Source organism: Scyliorhinus torazame, chromosome 8, assembly GCF_047496885.1.
Source record: "Scyliorhinus torazame isolate Kashiwa2021f chromosome 8, sScyTor2.1, whole genome shotgun sequence".
Classification (NCBI taxonomy): Eukaryota; Metazoa; Chordata; class Chondrichthyes; order Carcharhiniformes; family Scyliorhinidae; genus Scyliorhinus; species Scyliorhinus torazame.
In genome coordinates, this window is record NC_092714.1 from 192,401,689 (window position 1) to 192,427,459 (window position 25,771).

General features: G+C 51.1%; 1 protein-coding gene across 1 annotated transcript in view; it reads left to right on the plus strand.

Annotated features, from left to right (window-relative positions):
• Positions 1-25,771, plus strand: part of LOC140428313 (protein-glutamine gamma-glutamyltransferase 2-like) — a 107,230-nt gene that overhangs the window by 74,667 nt on the left and 6,792 nt on the right. Inside the window, exons 8-12 of the mRNA XM_072514652.1 lie at positions 3,366-3,469; positions 8,004-8,246; positions 10,036-10,308; positions 11,439-11,599; positions 19,315-19,451. Of these exons, the coding sequence (XP_072370753.1) occupies positions 3,366-3,469; positions 8,004-8,246; positions 10,036-10,308; positions 11,439-11,599; positions 19,315-19,451 (918 nt within the window). The remainder of the gene's footprint in view (positions 1-3,365; positions 3,470-8,003; positions 8,247-10,035; positions 10,309-11,438; positions 11,600-19,314; positions 19,452-25,771) is intronic.

Here is a 25,771-nt window from a genome sequence, read left to right on the forward strand (position 1 = left end):
GGGGACCAATGTAATCTAGTTGTAAGTTCGTCCATGGGCCATTAACAGGGTGGATGTGTCTTCGCTGACCTCTCTTTGCGTATCTGTCTGGGTTCTGAGCGCAAATTAAACAGTTTTCAATGTAATGGGTTGTAATGGGTGACATCTATTTTTAACTCGGGCCACCAGCAGAGAGGTCTTAGGTGGGCAAGGGTGGTTTCTATCCCTTGATGTCCGTGTCCGTCATGAAATTGACAAATAAACTGGTTCCTGTCCTGGGTGGGGACCACATAAATACCATTCTTTAGTATAAATCCGTCCTGAATCATTAAAGTTAAATTTGTCGTAGGGTGCTGGGTAATCACCTTTTAAAATGTCCTTAAGCGTGTCGTCTGCTTTTTGCGCCTGTGCTAAATCTTGACAATTGGTCTGTGAGACCTGGACTGTGTGTACTGGGGCACTCTCGGGGGGGTTGCCAAAAGTGACCATGTCATAATCCAGCTTTTGCTAGGGCGTCTGCTTTTACATTACCGGGTGGGGAGGAACGATGATGGCTTCTAACCTTTATGATGCCATATTTGCGATCTTTAGCTTCTTCGAGAATGTGCTTTAGTAATGGCGCTGAGGGTAGGGGTTTACCGTCGGCGGATATAAATCCTCTAGATTCCCACATGGGTAGGAATTCCGTCAAACTGTTGCAGACATATTGACTGTCGGAATATATTCCTGCAGGGGTCGGGAACGAATTTGGATGCTGCACAATGTATGCAACGGCTGCTAACTCGGCTGCCTGCGAACCTAAATGTCCTGGGAACTTTAATGATATCTCTTCTAATGCGCGTCCCTTCGCTTCTTCTACATATATGCCACATCCTGTAATCCTTTTCCCATTATCAATGGTGGAGGAGCCATCTACATAAATTTTTAGAGAATTATCTGTGGGCTGGGTTCTCTGTGGTCTGATGCCTGCTTTTGTCGGTAACGATTTAGGAATAAAGGATCCTGTGTTGTGCCTGGCTGCAATGATTTCACACTCGTGGGGTTCCTGCATACTGTAAATTGTCTGCCAAAAACATGTGTGTCTTTGTCCTTTTCACTGTGATGTTGCATCCTTGTAGGAGTAGGGTCCAGCGTGCTGCTCTAATTTGGCTAACTGTACCGTCTTTCAACCTGACGTCTAACAGTAGCTGTGTTGGGGTGTGCTCATTCAAGATGGTTACGGGGTTGAGTCCTGTTCTCATAGAATTATCATAGAATTTACAGTGCAGAAGGAGGCCATTCGGCCCATCGAGTAATGTACGCGAAGTACTGAACAGCCAAAAAACTGCGTGCAAGTGCCTTTCGCAGGCTGAAAATCCTTGCTCTACCGGATCTAAAACTCGTGAGGCATAAGCTACCGGTCCTAAACGATAGTGCCTTTCCTGGAGAAGTACGGCCGAAAGGGTTCGGTCGGTGGTCGCTACCTCTAGTGCGTATGGGGAGTGTGAGTCTGGTGCCTGCAAAGCGGGAGCTGTACCTAGAACCCGTTTTAGTGCATCGATGGCATCTGTGTGCTGAGGAAGCCATTTCCATGGGGCCTGTTCGTTAAGGAGCTCGGAAAGTGGGGCTGCCTTTGTGGCTAAACCGTCTATATGGTTCCTGCAATAACCAACCAGTCCTAAAAATGACCAGAGTGCTGTAACATTATGGGGCAAGGCTAATTTAACAATTGATTCAATACGTCTTTGCTCTATCTCACATTTACCATGCCTTATAACTGTTCCTAAATAAATGACCTTTTCTTGGAGAATTTGGGCTTTTGTGGGGTTGATTTTACATCCAATTTCTTTTAGGAGACCTAATAGTTCGGAAAGAAGCGAAATGTGCTCTTCCTTGGTGTCAGTCTGTAGCAGCAAGTCGTCCACATACTGAATGAGGCATTCGGGTCGGGAAAATTTTGATAATCCATTCGCCAATTGTCTGTTAAAAATGGAGGGGGAGTTGTGGAAACCTTGTGGAAGGCATGTCCACATGTATTGCTGTCCCTGGAAGGTGAACGCAAATTTGTACTGGCAATATTTATCCAATGGAATGGACCAAAAGCCATTGCTAATGTCCAGAACCGTAAAATATTTTGACTGAAGTCCCTGCTTTAACATTGTCTCGGGACTCGTGGCAACGCTGGGGACTGCTAATGGAATTACTTTATTGAGTTCTCTATAGTCGATGGTTAGTCTCTATGATCCATCTGGTTTTCCTAAGGGCCAAATCGGGGCATTGTTTGTTGAGGCTACGGGCCAAATTAAACCTTGATCCAATAAACTTTGAATTACCTTAGATATTTCTCCCTCGGGGGCCCGCCAACCGGCGCGGCGCGATTCCCGCCCCCGCCAAATATCCGGTGCCGGAGACTTTGGCAACCGGCGGGGGCGGGATTCACGCCAGCCCCCGGCGATTCTCCGACCCGGCGGGGGGTCGGAGAATGTTGCCCCAGATCCCCCCCTGCCCCAGCCCCATGTGCCTTGAAGGTAAGAAACAGTATGAATGGTGAAATAGGAATACTGGTTCAAGCTGTCTTGTATGCCTTAAAATGGAACATCAATAAACTGGGAAATAAGAGTACTGGTCCAACTTTCTTTCTTATTGGATGGAGAATAGGTACCTAAATCTGAATCAACAACAATTGGTTAAAATAATAAATTAGTTTATTTTCAACCCAAAATATCTGTATTTGCTATGTTGAAGACAAGAGGCCAGGATTAAGGGATGTATAAATATGCTGAAGTGTATTTGTGGACTTTTGCAAAAACTTAAATTCAGGAGAATTTTTAAAATGTCTTCCATGTGAGATGGCCAGCATTAATTGTCCATCCTGAATTGTCCTCGAGAAGGTGAGAATAAATGGGTGGTCAGAGTCCATGATAGGCTATATAGCATGTAGCCTTTTGAAGGACCAAATGGGATTTTAAAACATTGCTGCAGTTTTAAGTGCCTGGTGGGAGTGACATGTAAGGGGCTGGTTTAGTTCAGTGGGCTAGACAGCTGGTTTTTGATGCAGAACAAGGCCAGCAGCACGGGTTCCATTCCCATACCAGCTGAGAATTCTGAATTCTCACTCTGTGTACCCGAACAGGCGCTGGAATGTGGCGACTAGGGGCTTTTCACAGTAACTTAATTGCAGTGTTAATATAAGCCTACTTGTGACAATAAAGATAATTTATTAATCACTTTTTAATAGAGAAGTTCTGACATTTACACCTTCCAAGCCAGTTCTTAATTTCACCATTGAAACTAAGAACCGAAGAGGATGAAGGCATGCCTGTAAAACTAGTTTTACGACTAAATTATAAAAATCCAATTAATAGGGTAACAGTTATTAACTATAATTACTCTCTGTAACACTGAAGGAATTTCCACTGCTGGACTGAGTCTTGGATGACACGCCCTGATCTGAAGCCAGGCTGTGATGGTTGGCAAGTACTAGACCCAACACCACAGGAGAGAAGTGATGGTAAGGGTGCATATCATGGTGTATACAATAATAATTTTGGGTAAGTGCCTTTTACTGTGATGTGCTTAGTTTGAGACTTTCCTTTGGCAAACAAAAATGATATGGTCCCCTGAGGGTGAGGTAAATGGTTCTCCAAAAGAAACATTTGCAAGGCACCGTAATCAACTTCAGAGTGTCATCTAATAAACCAGAAATAATTCATCCTTCAACTAAATAGCGTGCCAAGTCTATTTGTAGCTGTTACAAATTTCTCGCCTGGCATAAATACTGCCAAAAATTCTCCCTAACTAACTCTTGTACTTTCACTCTTTATCTCGGAGGACGCAAAGCATTCCTTTAAAAAAAGGCCAATCTTTTTAAGTTGGGCTTTTCTGACCTGAAGCTGAAGATTTACAAACAGTTCCAATTGCCCTCTGACTGACCTTCAGAGCTTGCAGTCGGCTTTCATTATCTGGACATGCTTATTTAGATCTGTACTTGAGGGAACACTTGAGCTTGACCTTATAAGGTGCGGGCTATGTTAGCAGCTATAAAAACTACCCTGCAAGTCCCAAGCTGTTACACCACAGGAAATGTATCAGGTGAAAAAGATAATTTGGGGTGGGGAGAGGAGGTGGAATTTTACACTCTTGACCAAACGCCCCCTTGCTAGTATACTTGAAGGCTGGGAAGGCGCATAAGATCAAAAGGGAGGCCGGCTGACTGCCTTCCCACTCATCCCCCGAGCTGTCTCTCATATTACACGTAGTGGGTCCGGAAACCTGCCTGTCCTTAATTCTAATGAGGCCCTTAAGTTGCATACGAAAACCCAATTAAGGGCATCTTTCCATCCCTGGCATCATAGTACAGAGAACATGCCCATTGGTCACTGCAGGAACTGGAGAGCTTTATTGACCCCTTTAATCCCATCTTGGTCTGAAGTTTTACATTTCCTTTCTGATTTATTTTTTGTTCAATGCATCCCTTTAAGGGGCTGCCCATTTAACTTTTGCCCCAGTTTGTTTCATTTGACTTCATTGGTGAACACTAAATAGGAGTACATAGAGCGGTATACTTGTTACTAAGGGGAACGACCACAGGGGATCCCCGTACTGACTGCTTCCTCCCCTCTCACCGTCACCCATCTATCTTCATTCTTCGGAGTAACTACATCCCTGAAGCTTCTATCTATGGCCACCTCTACCTCCCAAATGATCCGAAGTTCATCCAGCTCCAGTTCCCTAACGTGAGTTTTGAGGAGCTGGAGATGGGTGCACTTCCCACAGGTGAAATCAGCAGGGACACTCATAGATTATCATAGAATTTACAGTGCAGAAGGAGACCATTCGGCCCATCGAGTCTGCACCGGCTCTTGGAAAGAGCACCCTACCCAAGGTCAACACCGCCACCCTATCCCCATAACCCAGTAACCCCACCCAACACTAAGGGCAATTTTGGATACTAAGGGCAATTTATCATGGCCAATCCACCTAACCTGCACATCTTTGGACTGTGGGAGGAAACCGGAGCACCCGGAGGAAATCCACGCACACATGGGGAGGATGTGCAGACTCCGCACAGACAGTGACCCAAGCCGGAATCGAACCTGGGACCCTGGAGCTGTGAAGCAATTGTGCTATCCACAAGGCTACCGTGCTGCCTGTGAGGGTCACACTGACGGTGACCCTCACCTCAAACATTCTGCAGGAGGAACATTGCACTGACTTCCCTGCCATCCCCTCTAGATAACTTGTGGATAAAACAAGAAAAAGAAAGAAAGAGCTTACCTGATATTCACTCAACCCCTTAGGTTAGAGGAGGTGGAAGGGTGGGGGACACTACAAGTGTAGTGTAGTACTGTGGAAGACAATATGGGAAAGGAGGAAGGAAAGTGGCCAGCTGTCTACTTTGCTTACATAAAATAAAAATTGGGAAAGAGATATTTCCTTTGGAGGGCCACCTGTAGTCATTGGGGACATGGCCCAAGATGGTACCCCTCCTTTGTGCCTCCTCCCAGACCTCAGCGCCCTTCATCGTCACCCCTCACCAGGGTCCTCAATCCCCAGACTCGGCTAAGCCTGTTAGGCATGTTGTTTTCTTGTCTACTGTCCGGTGGCCCTGACTTCAGTCATAATGAAGTGCTTTGAGAGGTTGGTCATGAAACGCATCACCTCCATACTCCCAGAATGCCTTGATCCCCTGCAATTCGCATACCGCTGCAACCGGTCCACAGCAGACGTTATCTCCCTGGTCCTACACTCGTCCCTAGAGCATCTCCACAACAAGGGCTCCTACATCAGACCCCTATTTATTGACTACAGCTCTGCCTTCAACACCATAATCCCAGCCATGCTCATATCAAAGCTTCAAAACCTTGGACTTGGCTCCTCACTCTGCCACTGGATACTCGACTTTCTGACACACAGACCACAATCAGTCAGGATAAACAACAACACCTCCTCCTGAATAGTCCTCAATACCGGGGCCCTACAGGGCTGCGTACTTAGCCCCCTACTATACACCCTGCATACACACGATTGCGTGGCAAAATTTGGTTCCAACTTCATCTACAAGTTTCCTGATGGTACGACCATAGTGGGCCGGATCGCGAATAACGACGAGTCAGAATAGTGGCGGGAGATCCTGAACCTAGTGGAGTGGTGCAGCGACAACAATCTATCCCTCAATGCCAGCAGAACTAAAGTGCTGGTCAGTGACTTCAGGAAGCAAAGTACTGTACATACCCCTGTCAGCATCAAGGGGCCGATGTGGAGATGGTTAGCAGTTTCAAATTCCTAGGGGTACACATCTCCAAAAATCTGTCCTGGTCCACCCACGTCGACGCTATCACCAAGGAAGCACAACATCGCCTATCCTTCCTCAGGAAACTAAGCAAATTCGGCATGTCCACATTAACTCTGACCAACTTCTACAGATGCGCCATAGAAAGCATCCTATCTGGCTGCATCACAGCCTGGTATGGCAACTGCTCGGCCCAAGACCGCAAGAAACTACAGAGTCGTGAACACAGCCCAGTCCATTATACGAACCTGCCTCCCATCCATTGACTCCATCAACACGTACCGCTGCCTGGGGAAAACAGGCAGCATAATCAAAGACCCCTCCCACCTGACTTATTCACTCTTCCAACTTCTTCCATCGGGCAGGAGATACAAAAGTCTGAGAACATGCACGAACAGACTCAAAAATAGCTTCTTCACCGCTGTTACCAGCCTCCTAAACGACCCTCGTATGGATTGACCTCATTAACACTACACTCCTGAATGCTTCACACGATGCCGGTGTTATGTAGTTACATTGTGTACCTTGTATTGCCCGATTATGTATTTTCTTTTATTTTCTTTCTTTTCATGTACTTAATGATCTGTTGAGCTGCTCGCAGAAAAATACTTTTCACTGTACCTTGGTACACGTGACAATAAACAAAATTCAATCCAAATCCAGCATATTATCAGTGTGGGGAAGCCTTTTTTAAAGTTGATGAGTTGCTGACTGGCTTTTCTATTGGGCACATGTGCAAACAATATGCATTAAATTAAACACAAGGGGCGAAATTCTCCCCCAACGGCATGATGTCCGCCGACTGGCGCCCAAAACGGCGCCAATCAGACCGGCATCGCGCCGCCCCAAAGGTGCGGAATGCTCCGCATCTTTGGGGGCTGAGCCCCGACATTGAGGGGCTAGGCCGACGCCGGAGGGATTTCCGCCCCGCCAGCTGGCGGAAACGGCCTTTGTTGCCCCGCCAGCTGGCGCGGAAATGACATTCGGGGCGGCGCATGCGCGGGAGCGTCAGCGGCCGCTGACAGTTTCCCGCGCATGCGCAGTGGGGAGAGTCTCTTCCGCCTCCGCCATGGTGGAGACCGTTGCGGAGGCGGAAGGGAAAGAGTGCCCCCACGGCACAGGCCCGCCCGTGGATCGGTGGGCCTCGATCGCGGTGGGGGCACCCCCCGGGGTCAGATCGCCCCGCGCCCCCCCCCCAGGACCCTGGAGCCCACCCACGCCGCCTTGTCCCGCCGGTAAATAGCTACTCTAATTTACGCCGGCTGGACAGGCAATTTCTCGGCGGGACTTCGGCCCATCCGGGCCGGAGAATCGAGCGGGGGGGGGGGGGGCGCCAACCGGCGCGGCCCGATTCCCGCCCCCGCCGAATATCCGGTACCAGAGACTTCGGCAACCGGCGGGGGCGGGATTCACGGCGGCCAACGGCCATTCTCCGACCCACTGGGGGGTCGGAGAATGACGCCCAAGATGTTTTCGGAACATAAATATGAAATTTAGATAGTAGCCAACTGCCTTAAAATCTTAACTCTTACAGCATATATCATCTGAACCCAAGATGCAATCACTTCTGAATAATCATTATTAACAACATAATTAATGAATAAATAGTTCAAATTGATTACAAATTTAAGCTGCAGAATGCTACAATAGCTTTGACAATTCCAGATATTGCACATTTTAAAAATGTTCAAAAGAACAGAATGCAGTGTTGCAAGGTTGACATGGTGGTGATGTTCAGTTTTATTCTTTTCAGGAATCTATTGCTGTGGACCAGCTTCAGTTAAAGCCATTAAAAATGGAGATGTCAATCTGAAATTTGATACCCCGTTTGTCTTTGCTGAAGTCAATGCAGATTACGTCTCGTGGCTCCTCTATAAAGATGGAACAAAAAAGCAGATCGAGATTAATCACCGATTAGTTGGTCAGAATATCAGTACAAAGGCTGTTGGCAGTGATGAGCGTGAAGATATCACACACAATTACAAATATGCGGAAGGTAAGCAGTGATCAGGCTGGCATTCTAATTGGCATCAACATCAAACGTTAAAGGAAATAATTGAAAACAAGATTAATGAGTTTTATTTAATCATCCCTCAGTGGATAATTCAGTGACTGAATGACCCTTAGAAACATAGAATCCCTACCGTGCAGAATAAGGCCATTGGGCCCATTGAATGAGCACCCTACACATGTCCACTCCCTCCACCCGCCCTCCATTTCCATAACCCATAGCTTAAGCTGAACATCCCTGGACACTAAGGGGCAATTTCATATGGCCGATTCATCTAACCTGCACATCTTAACATACAGTTGTTACAACAGGTTCAAGCACAGTTTATAGTAAGGGGAAGAAACAGTGAATACAAATATTTGTCATACAGTTTAAACCACACTAAAAAGCAGATAATTGCTACATCAAAACTGGTAAGGTGTAATTGGGTGATAATGCTTGGGCTCCTTGGACAATCGAGACTGAGGAAGGATTTTGCCAAATGCCAACTTCAGGATCATCCTTTAATACATGTACCCTATAGAATTCATTATACACAAGAATGACTTTGTCAGAAGCACTTTCCAAATTCAAACAACCTAAAAAAAAAATAACTGGAACTTTACCGTTTTTTGTTTTTTGTCAAATCGAAAAATGGAAGGGAAATGATCATCTGACCCTGGATTCTGAAGCATGAAGCCTAGTTTCTGAAATGCAGGAAGAGGTGCTCATTAATCTGCTGAGTTCTTCCATTCCGGTGGAGTGATTAGAGGAGCTGAGGTCATTCCCCTTAAAGCAAAGAAAGTCAAGAAGAGATTTAATAGAGGTGTTCAAAACCATCAAGGGTTTTGATGGAGTAAATAAAGGGAAACTGAGCACTATCTACCGGTTACATTGCGTCCGAAAGGCAGTGCAGCTGGTAGATGCCAGGAGGTCCCTCTTATGGGATCTTCGCTGCCCGCCACTCGTGGAATCTAACACGATCTCATGAAATGTTGCGATCTGAATCACTATTTTGCAAATTTGCATATTAGAGCAAGACAGCTAGTCTCACAATATGCACTCCCACGATCTAACCAAGGAGTGGAATCTAACCCCTTCGCCCTGGAGACCTCAGGCGCGTGCCGTTCAGTGCTGGTCACCACAAGTGGGGACCAGATGGAACGACACTAGTGAGGGTCTTCCAGGCGATTGGAGGCCCCCAGGTGCTTGTCCTCTGGGCAGCTTGGCAACCTGACACTGCTGGTGCTGCCTGCAACCCTGGCACTGCTAGCTTGGCATCATGGCAGTGTCACTTGGGTGCCAGCTATCACTTGAATGAGCTTCAGGTAAACAATTATTTCCAAATTTATATGTAATTGTAACCTAATATCATTAAAAATTAGGATAATTTTAAAAAAGAAAGCATTATACTTGATGGGAGAACTGAACATTTCAACAGGGAACAACATTTTCAATTTTAAAAAAATTTCAATTAAGGGCTAATTTAGCGTGACCAAACCAGCTACCCTGCACATCTTTGGGTTGTGGGGGTGAGACCCACACAGACACGAAGAGAATGTGCCAACTCATCATGGATAGTGACCGGGGCTGGGATTGAACCCAGGTCCTCAGCGCCGTAAGGCAGCAGTGTTAACCACTGCCCAACCTTGCCACCCAAAATTTTCAATTTCTATTAGGTTTATATTTGGGACAGAAAGAGGTCAGCATGTGTTAAAGTTTGGAAATTTTGCTTTAAAAAAATGAAAGAATATTTTCTGTCCTCATGTATCCACAATTAATCAATTTTCGAAAGGTTCTAAGGAAGAAAGAGAGGCTTTCACTAAAGCAGACATGAAGAACAAACTGGCTGAAGAGCCAGAGAAGAAATTCTTCATGAAATTGAAAGTGGAGAAAGTCAATATGAATGGAGCCGACTTTGAAGTTTCTGCTGTACTCACGAACCAGACGTCGGCCATGAAGAACTGCAGATTGATACTGTGTGCTCAAACAATCATGTACAATGGGGAATCAATTCAAGAATGTAGCTGGAATGATCTCGCCAACGTCACAATTGGACCGCATGAAGGTAATGCCAAATATGCATCAAAGTGTATTTTGACTTTGAGAAAGGGATAAATAATGATTAAAATCTGTCATTGTGAAGCCAAGATATCGTAAGCCCCAGAGAATGTAAATGGTTCCAACTTCACCTCGAACCCTAAACTGACATTCAGTATGGATAATCTGATGAAGCACCATAAGAGCCAGAACAGGTTTTAATGCATAAAGCTATGCAAAGAAAATCTGTACAAGGCAATAGTTTGAACATTGTTAAGTCGCCATAGTCCCAGATGACCATAGGAGAGCTGACTGGCGGTGATTTAACCTGAGGGTCACCATATCTCAGGCGAGGGGCGAGGTTGAAAAAAACAGGGCCTTCGTAAATACCTCAGCCGCTACAGCAATTGAACCCATGCTGCTGGCCTTGCTCTGCATTACGGCCCAGCTGTCAAACCAACTGAGCTAAACCATGGCATCGACAATGAGAGAGATTGTAATGGAGATGGGGGGCAATGGGGGTGGGTGCATGGTGAGGGGTTGTAAAGGATTGGAGAAGTTTGGGGGGAGGGGGAGTGACCGCCGGGGGAAGGTGGTCAGAGAGGTTGCAGGGGTGAGATGGGTTTCAGGGATGCTGTGAGGAAGAGAGAATCATTTTAAACCTATCAACAAAAGGAAACACAGCCAACTGGGAGCCAGGAAAACCTGAAGTTACTGAGTTAATTGATTCCTTGAAAATCAATGGGGAGTCTCTAGCTTCAGGCTGCATATGTTCAGAAGCTATCATATAGAAAGAATAGGACAATATTTTAATAAACACGTTAATAAGATAATCCTGAACAATTTTATTTCATGAGAAAGATTTGCACTTATGTGTTATCATAACTCCATGCATTTCACACTGTGAAATTCATACTCTAAATTAATCGAGGTGACTGATTTTGTTGGAGATAAAGGGCTGAATTTTATGCATCGAAGTCCGTGATCCATCATTCGTCTTCTTCAGGAACTTGTTGCGGTTACAGCTGTGGCCACTATCTTATTCAGGCAGGACTACAGAGCTGACAGCCAATCAGAGAGCAAATGGATCCCGTGTATTTTTACACGGAAAATACTTAAAAGTTAATTTAGTAATCCCCCATTATTCCTTTTCTTCAGAAAAAAGGGAAACTCTGCAGGTACTTTACTCAAACTATGGACTATCCTTGAGAGAAAACAATCAGATACTCATTGTGGCCCTTGCAATGGAATATGAGGCAGAAGAATTAGTGGTTGCTAGAAAAGTGATTACTCTCCAGAATCCATCTCTACAAATTAAGGTAATTATTACTGAGGAATTTAGTTGGTAATAGCATCCCACCGTGACAATGTTCCGTGCTTGAGACGGTTTACAAAATAAATAATATTGGTCAATTTCCAATGACCAATGGCCATCAGTTGGCATACTCTGCTTGCTCATGAACGTGGGCACAAAACCAACAGAATACTTACAACAGAAAATACATAAACAAGCCACTTTGACTGCTTCTCTAGCCATCCTGTTGAATTAGGGCTATAATTGTTGGCATTCTAGCTATGCCTTCCACAGAGACACATAGGCCGTGGTAACTGGATACAGTGCTGAGCTTCCACATTTTCTATTAACTTCCAGTACCGAAGAATCTGGCTCTTCACCAATTTAGGCGACAGTGATGCCAATACCCCACGTGTGCAAAATCCTCAGACTGAGCTGCAAAATGTTATCCCTCACAATCAGAAGACATTTGTGATGTATCAAATTTGGTTATGCATTCCAAATAAACAGAGGGGGAATGTGACTTCTGAGAATCTAACCTACATTCACACCCCTTAGCTGACATTTACTAGTGGACCCTAGTCTAAAACAGTATTGAGAACACTGAATCTGAGTTTTGTTTGAATATATTGTCGGGTTTACCTGACTGAATCAAGGAATGTGTTCAAGCATGCAAATGAGGAGACCTGCAGTGTCTCTACCAACACATTTTTAGTGGCTGCCCATGCATTTGCACCCATTATAGCCTATACGTCCTCGAACCGTATGCTTTTCTTTCTCATTTACTTTCATATTCAGCCATATGACATTTGAATTTTGCCAGTTTTTACCACACAGCTCAACACAAGAAATAAGGGGCAAAATTCTCCGTAATCGGCGCGCTGTCTGCCGACGGGCGCCAAAAACGGCGCAAATCAGTCCGGCATCGCGGCGTCCCAAAGGTGCGGAATCCTCCGCATCTTGAGGGGACAAGCCCTATCCTTGAGGGGCTAGGCCCGCGGCGGACTGATTTCCACCCCGCCAGATGGTGGGAAAGGCATTTGGTGCCCCGCCAGCTGGCGCGGAAGTGACATTGCCGGGCGGCGCATGCGCGGGAGCGTTAGCAGCCGCTCACGGCATCCCCGCGCATGCACAGTGGAGGGGGGCTTCTTCCGCCCCCGCCATGGTGGAGACCATGGCGAAGGTGGAAGGAAAAGAGCGCCCCCACGGCACAGGCCCGCCCGCGGATCGGTGGGCCCCGATCGCGGGCCAGGCCACCGTGGGGGCACCCCCCGGGGCCAGATCGCCCCGCGCCCCCACCAGGACCCCGGAGCCCACCTGCGCCGCCTTGTCCCGCCGGTAAGAGAGGTTGTTTAATCCACGCCGGCGGGACAGGCATTCTAGCAGCGGGACTTTGGCCCATCCGGGCCGGAGAATCGCCGGGGGGAGCCCGGCAACCGGCGCGGCGCGATTCCCGCCCCCGCCGAATCTCTGGTGCCGGAGAATTCGGCAACCGGCGGGGGCGGGATTCACGGGCGTCATTCTCCGCCGGCGGGAGTCTCCGTTCTGCCGGCGCCCGGGGGTTTCCCGACGGCGTGGGGCTGCCCCACAATGGGAAACCCCATTGACCGGCCGGTGTTACGGAGACTCCCACCGGCCGGTCGGCGCAGAAATGTAGCGGGGCGGTTAGGAGAATTTCGCCCCACGCCAGCCCCCGGCGATTCTCCGACCCGGCGGGGGGTCGGAGAATCACGCCCATGATAACAATTGCACGATTCTCCGGTCTCGTTGCGCTCTCACTCGAGCGAAACGAGGCCGGAGAATAATGAGAGGCCGAAAACGAGAAACATGCCTGGCGCCAAACAGTTTGCAATGCAAACTGGTCCGCATAAAGAGAAACCAATTATCACCACTTAAACCCTATTTCCATACAATTAACAGGAGCGAACGCATGTCCAACAGCATTCCCAGCAAGTGGTCATGCTGACGTAGATCAGTACTTCTTTCAAAAAAGTGAACCTGACGAAAGGGCTTCTGCGGGGAGCCAAGGAGGTGAATAGCCATCTTTGCTCACAGGCAAAAAGCTCAGGGGTGCTGGACTTGCAACCCCAGTTCTTGATGGAGGTGGGGGAGACCATCGGTTGGGGGAGTGGGGGCCCCTCCGCAGGGGTGGGCAGCCATGGGACGGTGGGGGGGAGGTGCTTGGGTGGGGAGGGGACCGCGCGCAGCACCACCATGTCAACTCCTGGATCATGTGTACCCATTCCAGGGGCAACCTTTGTCCAGACCATCCGCTCCACCAACGGCCCTTAACCCCCACCGACTGCCGAGGCCTCTGGCTGTGTGGCTGAAGACTATTGCCTATAGGGAATTGGCAAACGTGGTTAAGTGAGCACTTCAACATAACCCAAGTGGATTCACTTGGGTGGGCAGGCTATGTAACATGTGGGAATCATTGACTAGCATCCCAATCAGATCACGCCGCCTAGACACTGTGCTTGAACACTGCGGGAGGCAACACCACGCATGTAGCCGCCAACGTTCGAACTGACAGAGGATGGGACACAGCTCCAGGGACATGTCCATGGCCGGAGGGTGTGTGAGTTCCATGGGGAGGGCACCAGCATCCGGTCCAGGTGAAGCTATGAACGGGTGTGTGTGGTGCATGGCCTGGGGTCAGGTGAGGCGGACCCGCTGCGGCCAAGGTTGCATGGGCAGGTCATTCTGGGCCTGGCGGAGGGGATCAATGGGGAAATGGGGTGTCTCAGGGTGGGAGCCACCATTGTTTGTCAGTCTAACACCCTCACCCAATTCCTTAAACATATTGAACGCTATGGACAGTATTTTGGACCCTGCAGAACTTGCCCTAGTGGTGATGCTGCTAGGCTGGGCGGCGAGACACCGGAGATGGCGGCAGTAGCCGTCCCTGCAGATTCTCGAGGCGGTGCGTGTGCCGGACCCCGCCCCACATCCTGAGGGCTAAGCCTTTCACCAGGCCAGGGAAGAACCCAGAAGGGGAGGCCTGTAACGGCCCAGGGTATACAGGCAACACTGGTCCTTTGAACAGATGACGGATGGCGCGTGCTGCAGGAGGCTCTACCTCAACAAGAAGATGGTGCAGCACCTGTGCCATGTCCTCATGGACTTGGCATTAAGTGAAGGAGGAGGACACTCTCTCCCAGTGGCCATCAAGGTCATCTCAACCCTAAACTTTGAACCTCTGGATCATTCCAGGGCTCGAGCGGGGACTTGTGCTGCACCACACAGGCCACAGACAACAGATGCATCCGACATGCCACAGATGCCTTGTTTTCCCGGCCGTACAAAAATATAAACTTTGACATGGTCCAAGTCCAACAGAATTCACTGCCATTGCCTGGATGCCCCAGGCCCAGGGGCTGATAGACTGCACACGTATCATCTTGAGCTCATTGGGCCATCTGGGAGTGCCCTACGTTAAAAGCATGGGTTCCACGCCCTGAACATACAAATTGTGTGTGACCACCACATGACGATCATGCGCGCGTGTGCATGTCTTCCGGGATGTGCGTACAACAGCTGCATCCTGGGGCCTCTTCGAGGATCATCCCAGGATGGGCAGTTGGCTTTCGAGGGATAAGGGGTGCCCACTGAGGACCTAGCTAATGACACCAGTAAGGAGGCCAGAGACCTGTACAATGAGGCCCATACAAGAAGCTCATGTAACCACTCAGGCTGTCATTGAGCGGTGCATCAGTCTGCTCAAAATGCGGTTCCGATGCCTTGACCGCTAAGGGGGTGCCCTGTTGTACACCTCCCGGATGTGCTGGAGGTTACGGATCAGGAACATGTGACTACCTCCAAGGAGGAGGGGGATGATGAGGTGGCACCAGACCAGAAGGAGCTAGAGGACGGTCCCAGGGAGGTGTTGGAGGACCAGTCACAGGCTGCAGGACAGGCGGCAGTGACGTGGGCCCGATAAGCCCGGAAGGCCAGGGAGGCCCTCCTCATATTCGCTCACCTCATATAGGACGTACAGGATCATAGAATTTACAGTGCAGAAGGAGACCATTCGGCACATCTAGTCTGCACCGGCCCCTGGAAAGAGCACCCCACTTAAGTCCATGCCTCCACCCTATCCCCTCAACCCAGCAACCCCACCCAACCCTTTGGACACTCAGAGGCAATTTGGCATGGCCAATCCACCTAACCTGCACATCTTTGGACGTGAAACTGGAGCTCCTGGAGGAAACCCATGCAGACATGGGGAGAAAGTGCAGACTCCACACAGACAGTCCCTGAGGCCAGAATTGAACCCGGGACCCTGGAGCTGTGAAGCAGCAGTGCTAACTACTGTGCCACCATGCCACCCGATGTGGCCTGGTCCGTCATCGATACGTTACCCAACACCCCATCCGCACCACCCCATTACCCACCATCCCAGGGTATGTGCCACATCACTCCAGGGTGCTGGGACTGTGTCAGCACCATCAGCGGGTTCATGTTGAGGCAGGGGGGTGATGGTGATGTTAACCTGCAGGCAGCTACACGCCAGTGCTCAATCTATGCCATAACTTGACCTCTGCTGTGTGCTTACTCACGCACATCACCTGCATGCAGTGTGCCGGGGGGTGGCAGAGAGGGGGGTGGCAGTGGTGTATGCCTGTAGAGATGGGCCAAGCGTTTGGAGGTCGGCCCGAATTGCGGAAGGAAGTGACAGCGGCATCATACTGGTTGTGCTCAAGTGTTTTTAATGTGTCACATGTGTCATACAAATCCCCTTCTCCCGGTGGTGCTGCCCCACTCTACTCACCACCCCTTCACCCACTAACCATCTCCCTGTCCCCATTTCCAACCCTCCCAGGTATGTGACCTCGAAAGACAGCCTCATCAGAGGGAAAGAACTCTGGGGAGCTGGTGGCCACCATCCCCACTCCATGGGACGGATTGGGATTGGCACCCAGCACCTATCCTCCCGATGGGGCCTTGAGGTTCACCTTGGTACAGAGGGACAGTTGATTCGAGCCCCGGCTGCCCCTGCGTCACCTGGCTCTGCCAGGCCTGGCGGTTCCCCGATGCATGCACCAAGGTGCCAATGCCCTTGGTGATGCTCCTCAATGATTGAACCATGCTCTGCAGCGCCTCGACAATGCCCACCTATGATTGGGACAAGCTCTGCAGCGCCTCGGCCATTCCCACCTGAGAGTGGGACATGCCCCGTAGCACCTCATCAAGGTCAGCCTTATACTGAGTAACTTCCCCAGCGAGTGGGACGTTCTGCTGAGACCCTTAGCCATGGCTGTCGCCGACCACGTGATGCCTTGGACACCTTCACTCATAGTGCCAACGTCGTGCACCAGGCTTTTCGCTATGGTCGCCACACTAGCAGTGTTGCCCTCTGTGCCACGCATTTCCAGCGACATCTCGTGGACCCGTACCATCAGGGACTCTTCCAGTCGGCAATGGACCTGCTGGAAATGTTGCTGGCATCTCTTTCTGAATGTCCTGACCACACCCTAACGTCTCCATCAGCTCCGGTAACTCTGTACCAGAGGCTCAGCATCAGGCTGTTAATCAGCTGGGTCCTGGGATTCACCAGACCTCCGACTGCTGTCCCGCCTGGGGGTTCCTGCCTCCACATGATGTGCATCAGCAGCTGTGCAGGGCTCACTAGATTGTTCCCGAGAAGCCCTACAAACTTTTCCCACTGGGCTTCGTGTATCAGCGCTGGTGGAAGGTGGGGATGACAACTATGACGTATTGATTGTGACTTTCTCAGAGCTCTCCTCCGAGGTGTTCTCATGGGAGACTGGAGAGGTGACCACCCAGGATGAGCCGGTGGTGTTGACTGGAGGACCTGCAGGAGAATGGACATGGGATGGATCGGTCTGTCATTATGGCAATAACAACTCCTGTTTTGACAGTCCTCCGGGTGGCGCCCAGTAGATCCTCACCTCTGCGGCATCCGCCAGCCTCCGCCTTGGTAACCGTTCTGTCCTTGGCCACCCCGTCACCTCCAGGACCCGTTCCTCTAAGGTCATGAGAATTCTTAAGCCCGGCAACTCTCCGCCAGTCTGGGCCCCCTCCCGGCAATAGTGCGAGAGCTTCTCCAGTGGAGACACAGAGAGGGCACCATTAACTATACACGTGGTTCACAGTGTTGGGGGGGGAGTTGAAGGGAGGGAGGGTTTTGGGCCACATGGAAAGTTGGAGGGGGTGGATGCTCGTGTGGGGGCGGAAAAGTCTTGGGGCAGGGTGCAGGACATTGGTGCCTACTCACCCATGCTGCCGGTGCAGGTCGGTGAAGGCCGGTCCTCCTGGTCATGCTCCCAGAGCTTACAGCCGGTGCCAAATCGTCCCAGACAGCACTGGCTGTCCTATGGCTCACCCTCCGGGACCCTCAGGGGAACAGAACATCCCTCCTGCTCTCCACTATGTCCAGGAGCCTGGCAAGGTCCACATCGCCGAGTCTTGAGGCCATGGTTGTGAGCTGACTGGGGCTTGCTGTGCAAGTGCAGCTTCAGTGCTGCTTGACCCTTTTTAGTGAATGGCTGGCGAACGCAGTCCCGGCGAATCAGCTGGCAAGCCTTCATGTGCAGCAAGAAGCCCGTGAGGCCTCATTAAGTGGACAAATTAATGAATACACATGATTCCTGCCAATGACTTATACATTCATTAATCAGTGACCCCAAGGCTTTTATTTTACTTTTACTTTTATTCTTGCATTTTTCTCCAAAACACTACTAATCTACTCATACTCCAATCCCACTAGCATAATTACATGCTACCCACCTTCCATCAATTATTAGCCCAATGCCCATTCTTATCTGGATATTATTCATTTGCCCTTAACCTTTGATAAACCCCGTGACAGCACATTAGTTCCAAACATGCAAAGGTGTTTAAATAATTGCCAAATGCATTATTGAAAATGTGTTTTCTTGCCCATCCACAGCTTAAACCCAAAAAAGATTATAACTCCTGTCAGAGGTGCCTGGGGCTTGAGTTTTGCTTCAATGCCGGTGTCCTGAGGAAGCTGAAAACTTCTATTTGGATCCAGCCCCCACCCTCCATTCAGCTTCCACCTTTTGTGCCCCCACTATTATGTTGCCACAGCCACATGATCCACCTTATCCTTCCCTGGCCGACCGTAACACTCCCACTTTCCATTCCTACCATACTGCTCCTTCCATCCATTGTGGCATCCCATGTTTGCTCTGAATCTCAAATATTACCTAGATCGCCCCTAATAAAATACGTTGGCACATCTTATAATGGACCACTTTAAAATAGGAACATTATATATTGTCCAACAGAGTAGGAATTAAGACCAAAGGAGCTAAAAGTTAAAAACACGGAGCATGCAAACGATTGACAGGGCAACCTCTAGAGTGTAGTTGTAGTTTGCTCCTGTGTGCAAAAAGAAAGGAACATCGGCTGGAGTTTTCCAGGGCTCTCCGCCCCAACCCCCTCCCCCAAGCAGTGGGTTTCCCATGGCGGTGGCAGATCCCCATTGGCTGTAATCAGGATCTTCCCGTCCCACTGTCGTCAATAGTCATTTGCATTGCTCGCCCGTCACTCCGCTGAGGAACCCACGCGGGGATCGGCTTTGGCAGGACTGGAGGTTCCTGCTGGTGGAAAGGGCCAGAAAATCCCACCCATTATTTTATTAATTGTAGAAGATTATAATAGTCACATTTAAAAATTGTTTATCTTCATGCAACAGAACAAAATCTGCCACTTATTCACTTCATTAAGAATTAAAATAAATTATTCTTGCAGATCCTAGGAGAGCCAGTGCAGTATCGAAAACTAACAGCAGAAATTTGCTTCACCAATCCGATGCCAGTGAGCTTGTGTGATGGTACATTCCTGGTGGAGGGAGCCGGCCTCACTGATGAACAGAATATTTCTTGTCCGTAAGTAGAACCGGCAGCTTTCAGCATCTGGGCAAGATGCTCAGCGGTAACATTTTTGCCTCTGTTTCGGAACAAGTTGGTTTAAGTCTGAATTCATGAATTTGAGCGTATAATCCAGGCTGACACTTAAGTGCAGTGTCAATGGGAATAGTCCACTTTTGGAAGTGCTGTCTCGTGGGTTAGTTGTTAAACCAGCACCCATTCTGCCCTCTCACGGGCACAAAAAGATTAAAGAAGAGCACAGTTGCTTCACAGCTCCTGTGGTTATCACAGTTGCTTCACAGCTTCAGGGTCCCAGGTTTGATTCCTGGCTTGGGTCACTGTCTGTGCGGAGTCTGCGTGGGTTTCCTCTGGGTGCTCCAGTTTCCTCCCACAGTCCAAAGATGTGCTGTTTAGGTGGATTGGCCATGCTCGATTGACCATAGTGTCCAAAAAGGTGGGGTGGGGTTACTGGGTTACTGGGATAGGGTGGAGGTTTGGGCTTGGGTAGGGGGCTCTTTCCAAGGGCCGGTGCAGACTTGATGGACTGAATAGCCTCCTTCTGCACTGTAAATTCTATAATTACGATAAGAGCAAGGGAGTTCTGCCCAGAGCCCTGGCCATTGCTCAGCCAACATCATCTGAAAAAATTATCAGGTCACCATAAAAATGAAAATTGCTTATTATTGTCACAAGTAGGCTTCAAATGAAATTACTGTGAAAAGCCCCTAGTCGCCACATTTCGGCGCCTGTTCGTGGAGGCTGGTACAGGAATTGAACTGTGCTGAATTGAATTGAGGAGGAGAACAACGACAAGGGCGAAGCACAGGATGAGGATACCAATGTGGATGAGGAGAAGGATGGGGTTGGGGGAGAGGAAGAGGAGGAGGAGGTCGTGGTTCCACGGCGCCGGAGATGCCCAATGAGGCACGTGTCTACCGGCGCCGCATGTCCTTTGAGGACCTGCCGGACAGGGCATGCAGGAGTAGACTCCGGATGAGCCGGGAAACCGTGGCCCATATCTGCCACCTGATGGCACACCTGGCACCGCATGGAACTGGGGGAGGACATGCTCTCCCGGTGGCCGTCAAGGTGACTGTGGCCCTGAACCTTTATGCCACGAGGTCGTTCAGTCGCCAAGTGGGGTCCTGTCCGGCATCTCCCAGGCATCGGTGCAGTAACGGACGCCCTCTATGACATTCCAGAGCGCTACATTCTGTTCCCTGTGGACTGTGCCCACCAGGATGCCCGGGCAGCGGGATTCGCTGCCGTTGCCAGGATACCCATGGTACAGGGGGGCGATCGATGGAGTGCATGTCGCCATGCGGCCACCAGCAGATAACAGGTACGTGTTCATGAACATTCAGGTGGTCTGTGACCACCAAATGAAGATCCTGCACGTCTGCGCCCGGTACCCAGGTACTGTGCACGACGCATTTATCCTGGCACAATCGTTCATCCCCACCTTGTTCAAGGGACCTCCCCCGGCTGCGGGGCTGGTTGCTGGGCGACAGAGGTTACCCGTTGTGTTCGTGGCTGATGACACCTATACGGAGGCCACAGAACAACACGGAGACCCGCTACAATGAGGCCCATGCAGCAACCAGGGGTGTGGTCTAGGGGTGCTTTGGCCTGCTGAAGATGCACTTCAGGTGCCTGGACCGCTCTGGAGGGGCCCTCTAGTACATGTCGGAGAGGGCCGTCCGCATCGTTGTGGACTGCTGCGTCCTGCACAATATAGCCCAGCAGAGGGGGAATGTGTTGGTGGAAGAGGAGGAGGAGGAGGCAGAGGGGGAGCCCGAGGAAGGGCACGCCTCTCCAGATGAGGAGGATGGGGAGGGGGGTCAATGGATGCGACAAGGGGCTGGATATGGACTGGAGGCTGCATGATACCACCAGCTTGGCCAGCGAGCACGGGAGGCGTTGATTGCCGCACATTTCACCAACTAGGGGGTAGGGGCTCGCTGACCACGGACACTGACCCCACTGTACTGCACCACCTCACCATCCCGCACCCCCACCTCCCACAACACCCATGAGACGCACCTCCCACCACCCTTAGCTCCCACACAACTGCATGCACAACACCCCTCCAGTACACATCCACCTGTGGCACAACGGGCTGGGCTCACACGGTTGCTTGTAGAAGCGAGTGTAGTCGATGCCATGAAGGATGATGACAACCCGCTCTGCGATGCACTGCCAGTCCTGGAGGCCCGCTGTGGTATCGAACAGGGTCTGAACATCAGCTGCGATGGAGCCCAGAGAGTGGACAATCCCTGTCTGGGACTGCGCCACCTCCCTCTGGGCTTGTGTGACGCCATCCATCACCTGGGCAAGGCCGCCGATGCTCTCAGCGATGGTCTGCTGAAACTCGGCCAGACTGCGGGGCGTGGCTGCAATGTGAAATGAAAAATGAAATTAAAATCGCTCATTGTCACAAGTAGGCTTTAAATGAAGTTACTGTGAAAAGCCCCGAGTGGCCACATTCCGGCGCCTGTTCGGGGAGGCTGGTACAGGAATTGAATCGTACTGCTGGCATGCCTTGGTCTGCTTTATAAGCCAAGTCCAGCTGGCTCTGGCACATCCTGGGCAACGGATGACGCATGCACATGAAGCCCCAGGCCTTGCATGACCTGACCCATGGCCGACACCGTTGCCCCCATTGCCTCCACTGCGGACGCCACCCGTGCGGTGTCGGCCTGGGTGGCAGCCATGACTGGCACCACTCCCTGCGCCTGGACGCCGATGGTCTCCTCCACCTGTGTCTGCAGTTGCTGGAAGCCGGCCGTCATCCCGTTGTCCAGTCCCTGGGTGTCTGACTGCATCGGGTCTATGGGTGGGTCTGGTAAGTCCAGGAACCCGGGAACCATCTGGGCGCAGCTGGTTGCTGGGGCCGGTCTGCTCTCTGACCGTCCAGCCCCTCGGTTGCTCCTACCTCCACCTGCTGTACCAGTACGGCTGTGTGGTGCGCACCAGTGAATGTCCCAGAAGCATCATCACTAAAGTGCCCGACCGCGGGAGTCTCTGTGATGGTGGAGGGTGTGGGAGACAGCAGTGGCGAGAAGTCAATGTCTTCATCGGAGCCAAAGCCCGGGGTCTCCTGCGTCGACCCTTGGCCCGATGGTCCTTGTGTCGCCTCCTTCTGTGAGTGACTGTCCGATCTGTCTTTCCTCTGGGTGTCGGTCCTCTGGGTTGCCGTCCTCTGGGTGCCCGTTCTCTGTGTGTCAATGTCCTGGATGTCGTGTGCAACTGTGTCCTGGGTGTCTATGTCCTGGCTGTCGGTGTCCTGGGTGTCCGTCCTCTGTGTTTCAGTGTCCTGGGTATCCACCCTCTGTGCATCAGTGTCCTGGGTCTCTGTGTCAGTGGAAGGGCTTCCTTGACGTCTGCCCTGCCTGCCGTGGCCTGCGTCCCTGGGAGCCTCTGGGCCTGGCACTGGCTGTGGGCCTGCAACGCCAAACGGGCTGGGACGACCGGCGGCTGGTCCTGGAAGACACAAGACAGCACGTATCATTAGACAGGCAGACGGGGGTGGAGTGGGGGTGGGAGGGATGGGGGTGAGGGGATAAAGTGGGGGATGGGATGAGGGGGTGGAGTGGAGGGATGGGTTGAGGGGGTGGAGTGGGGGAATGGGGTGAGGGGTTGGAGTGGGGGGATGGGGAGGGGTTGGAGGGGGCTGGGGTGAGAGGGTGAAGTGGGGGCTGGGGTGAGGGTGTGGAGTGGGGGGCTGGGGTGAGTGTGTGGAGTGGGGGGCTGGGGTGAGGGAGTGGAATCAGCCAGGGGAGTCTCACTTGGTGGTACGCCTCCGACCTGGCAACCGGCAACCTCCCGGCCCTCGGCTCCATCTGCGAGGTCCAGTGCCCTCTGCTCATGGTCCGTGAGGTGGTGCAGTACAGGTGGACCCCCTCCAGTTCTTTCCCATTCCCTTTGGTTGTGAGTGGGCTTATCCTGGGGGGGAAAAAACATCAGTGGTAGGCGGTCCGACGCACGCAGCGCAGCTGTTGGCTATTTGATGGCATGGGAACACGGGGCATGGATGGGTGCAGCCCATGTGGGTCAGGTAGGGGGTTGTGCCATCCTCCTGGGGGGGCGGGGGGGGGGGAGAAGCGCCTTTCACATGTGTGGGTGGTGGTGGGCGGGAGGGGGGTGCGGCGTGCCAGGGGCAAGTCACTGTGTACTCACTCAGGCTGCCCTCGTTAGGTCGTGCATCTTTTTTTGCGGCACCGATCGCCGGTGCATGGGGTGTGCCCCACGGCACTGATGGCATTGCCCACCTCCCTCCATAGACGCTGGACGGTGCTGCGTGGGTGGCGGTGTCCTCGTCTGGGGCACAGGACCGCCCTCCTCTCCTCGACCGCGTCCAGCAGCGTATCTAGATCGTGGTCCCTGAACCTCGGGGCGGCACGGCGGGTGGCGGCCACCTTGTGGGTCTCGGGACTGCGCACCGCTCGCGCACCTAAAGCGGCGCAGCCCCGCTTCATTGACGCGTCCCGCGTATCCGATGCCGGTCTGGCGCTGCGCCCCCCGCACTTCTCGCGCCGTCTGTGCTGGCCCCTTTGTGGGCCAGAATCGCTACTCACAGCGGCCCGTTCACGCCGTCGTAAAACGTTCCGGCATTTACGACGGCGTCAACATTCTGCCGCATGATCTGAGAATCCCGCCCAGTGTTCTTGGAAAATGAATCCTTAAGATCCTTATGTTCCCGATTGTAGCAGAGGTGTTAACCCATTCAAATTAACTAAGTTAAGATCAATGATAATTTCTGAGCTAATTTTTCCATCATTAATGTCACATTTCTGAATTGTGAGCAATTCAAATAATTTTCTAATTACTGCAGTGCCTCCTTTGCCGTTCGCATTTTTAATATTACTTATTCACACATGTATCAGATTGAACTACTTAGTCAAATTTAATTTCCCATCCTTTTACTGATTTGTTTTTAAATTGTTCCTTCTCTGACACTTATCCAAATGCTTTTTAAAATGTTGTGACAGCCTCTGCTTCAATAGATAATTGTGATAACGCTTTGAAAACCCTAACGAGCCATTTCAAGCAGAAGCTTATTTTAACTTCCTCTATTGCTTTTTTTAGTGGTAATACCATGGGCAGAATTTTCTGCGCAACCCGCCGCGTGTTTTACGGCGGCGGAGGCGGGATTTCCTGCGCAACCTGCCGCGTGATTTTCAGTGGCAGAAGCGGCCCGCCAGCAGGAACATCTGGTCGCGCTGTTGTCAGCGGGATTTTCCGTTGAATGCACTCCTCGTCGCCGGGAAACCCGAGGGGGGCGTTGTGGTCGGTAGGACCGGAGGACCCCACTGTTGTGAACAGCCAGTAAATTCTGTCGTAAATCTGTACTTTTGTTACTGATTGACCAAGCATTGAAAACAACCTCTCGCAACCGGAATGGGTGATGGAAACCTGTTCAACGGTAACTATCAGAGGAGAATTGGATAAACACATTGATGTACCATTAATTCACTGCAAGACGATGAGAGTGAGTGAACATAGTCTTTATTAACCAAGAACTTGCCTTCCTGTGTCTGCTGTACAAATGAGTGCCGCCCTCAGGCGGCCGGTCTATATACCATCCGAGGGAGGCGGAGCCCACCAGGTTCCAGGACAATACCTGGAAGGAGATCACATTACCATTGGGCCACAGTGCTACACAGCCAGCTTATACTATGGTGAATGCATTCACCACATTCACCCCCTGTTAAAAAAATGAAGTCCAGCGGGGGTGAAGTGGGATCATCATATATTCAGTCTGTCTGGAGGCCGGATTGTTCTTTAGGACCTCCTCAGCTCTGGCGGTGCGGCGGGTACGGGCGTTGCAGTTGTTGACTCCGAGAGCGTGTTGTCTGGAGCTTCGGTCCGGTGTGTCGGCGACGGTTGAGGGGTGGGGGTAGGCAGGGGGGTGGTGGATGGCGGCAGTGTAGGCTCGGGACAGTACAGGAGCCCCAGAGGGGTGTATGTAAGGGATTCAGGGGGTGGCGATAGGTGATGGTGGTGGTGGTGGGTGGAACCAGTGGGTGCCAGGTCCCGGAGGGAGACCGTGTCTTGCCGTCCGTCTTGGTGCGCGACATAGGCATATTGGGGGTTGGCGTGCAGCAGCTGGACCCTCTCGACCAGGGGGTCAGTCTTATGGCTCCTCGTATGCTTCCGGAGAAGGACAGGTCCCGGAGTCGTCAGCCAGGATGGAAGTGAGACCCCGGAGATGGACTTCCTAGGGAAGACAAACAAACGGTCGTGAGAGGTCTCGTTCGTGGCTGTGCAGAGGAGCGATCTAATGGAGTGGAGCGCGTCGGGGAGGACCACCTGCCAGTGGGGAATCTGGAGACTTC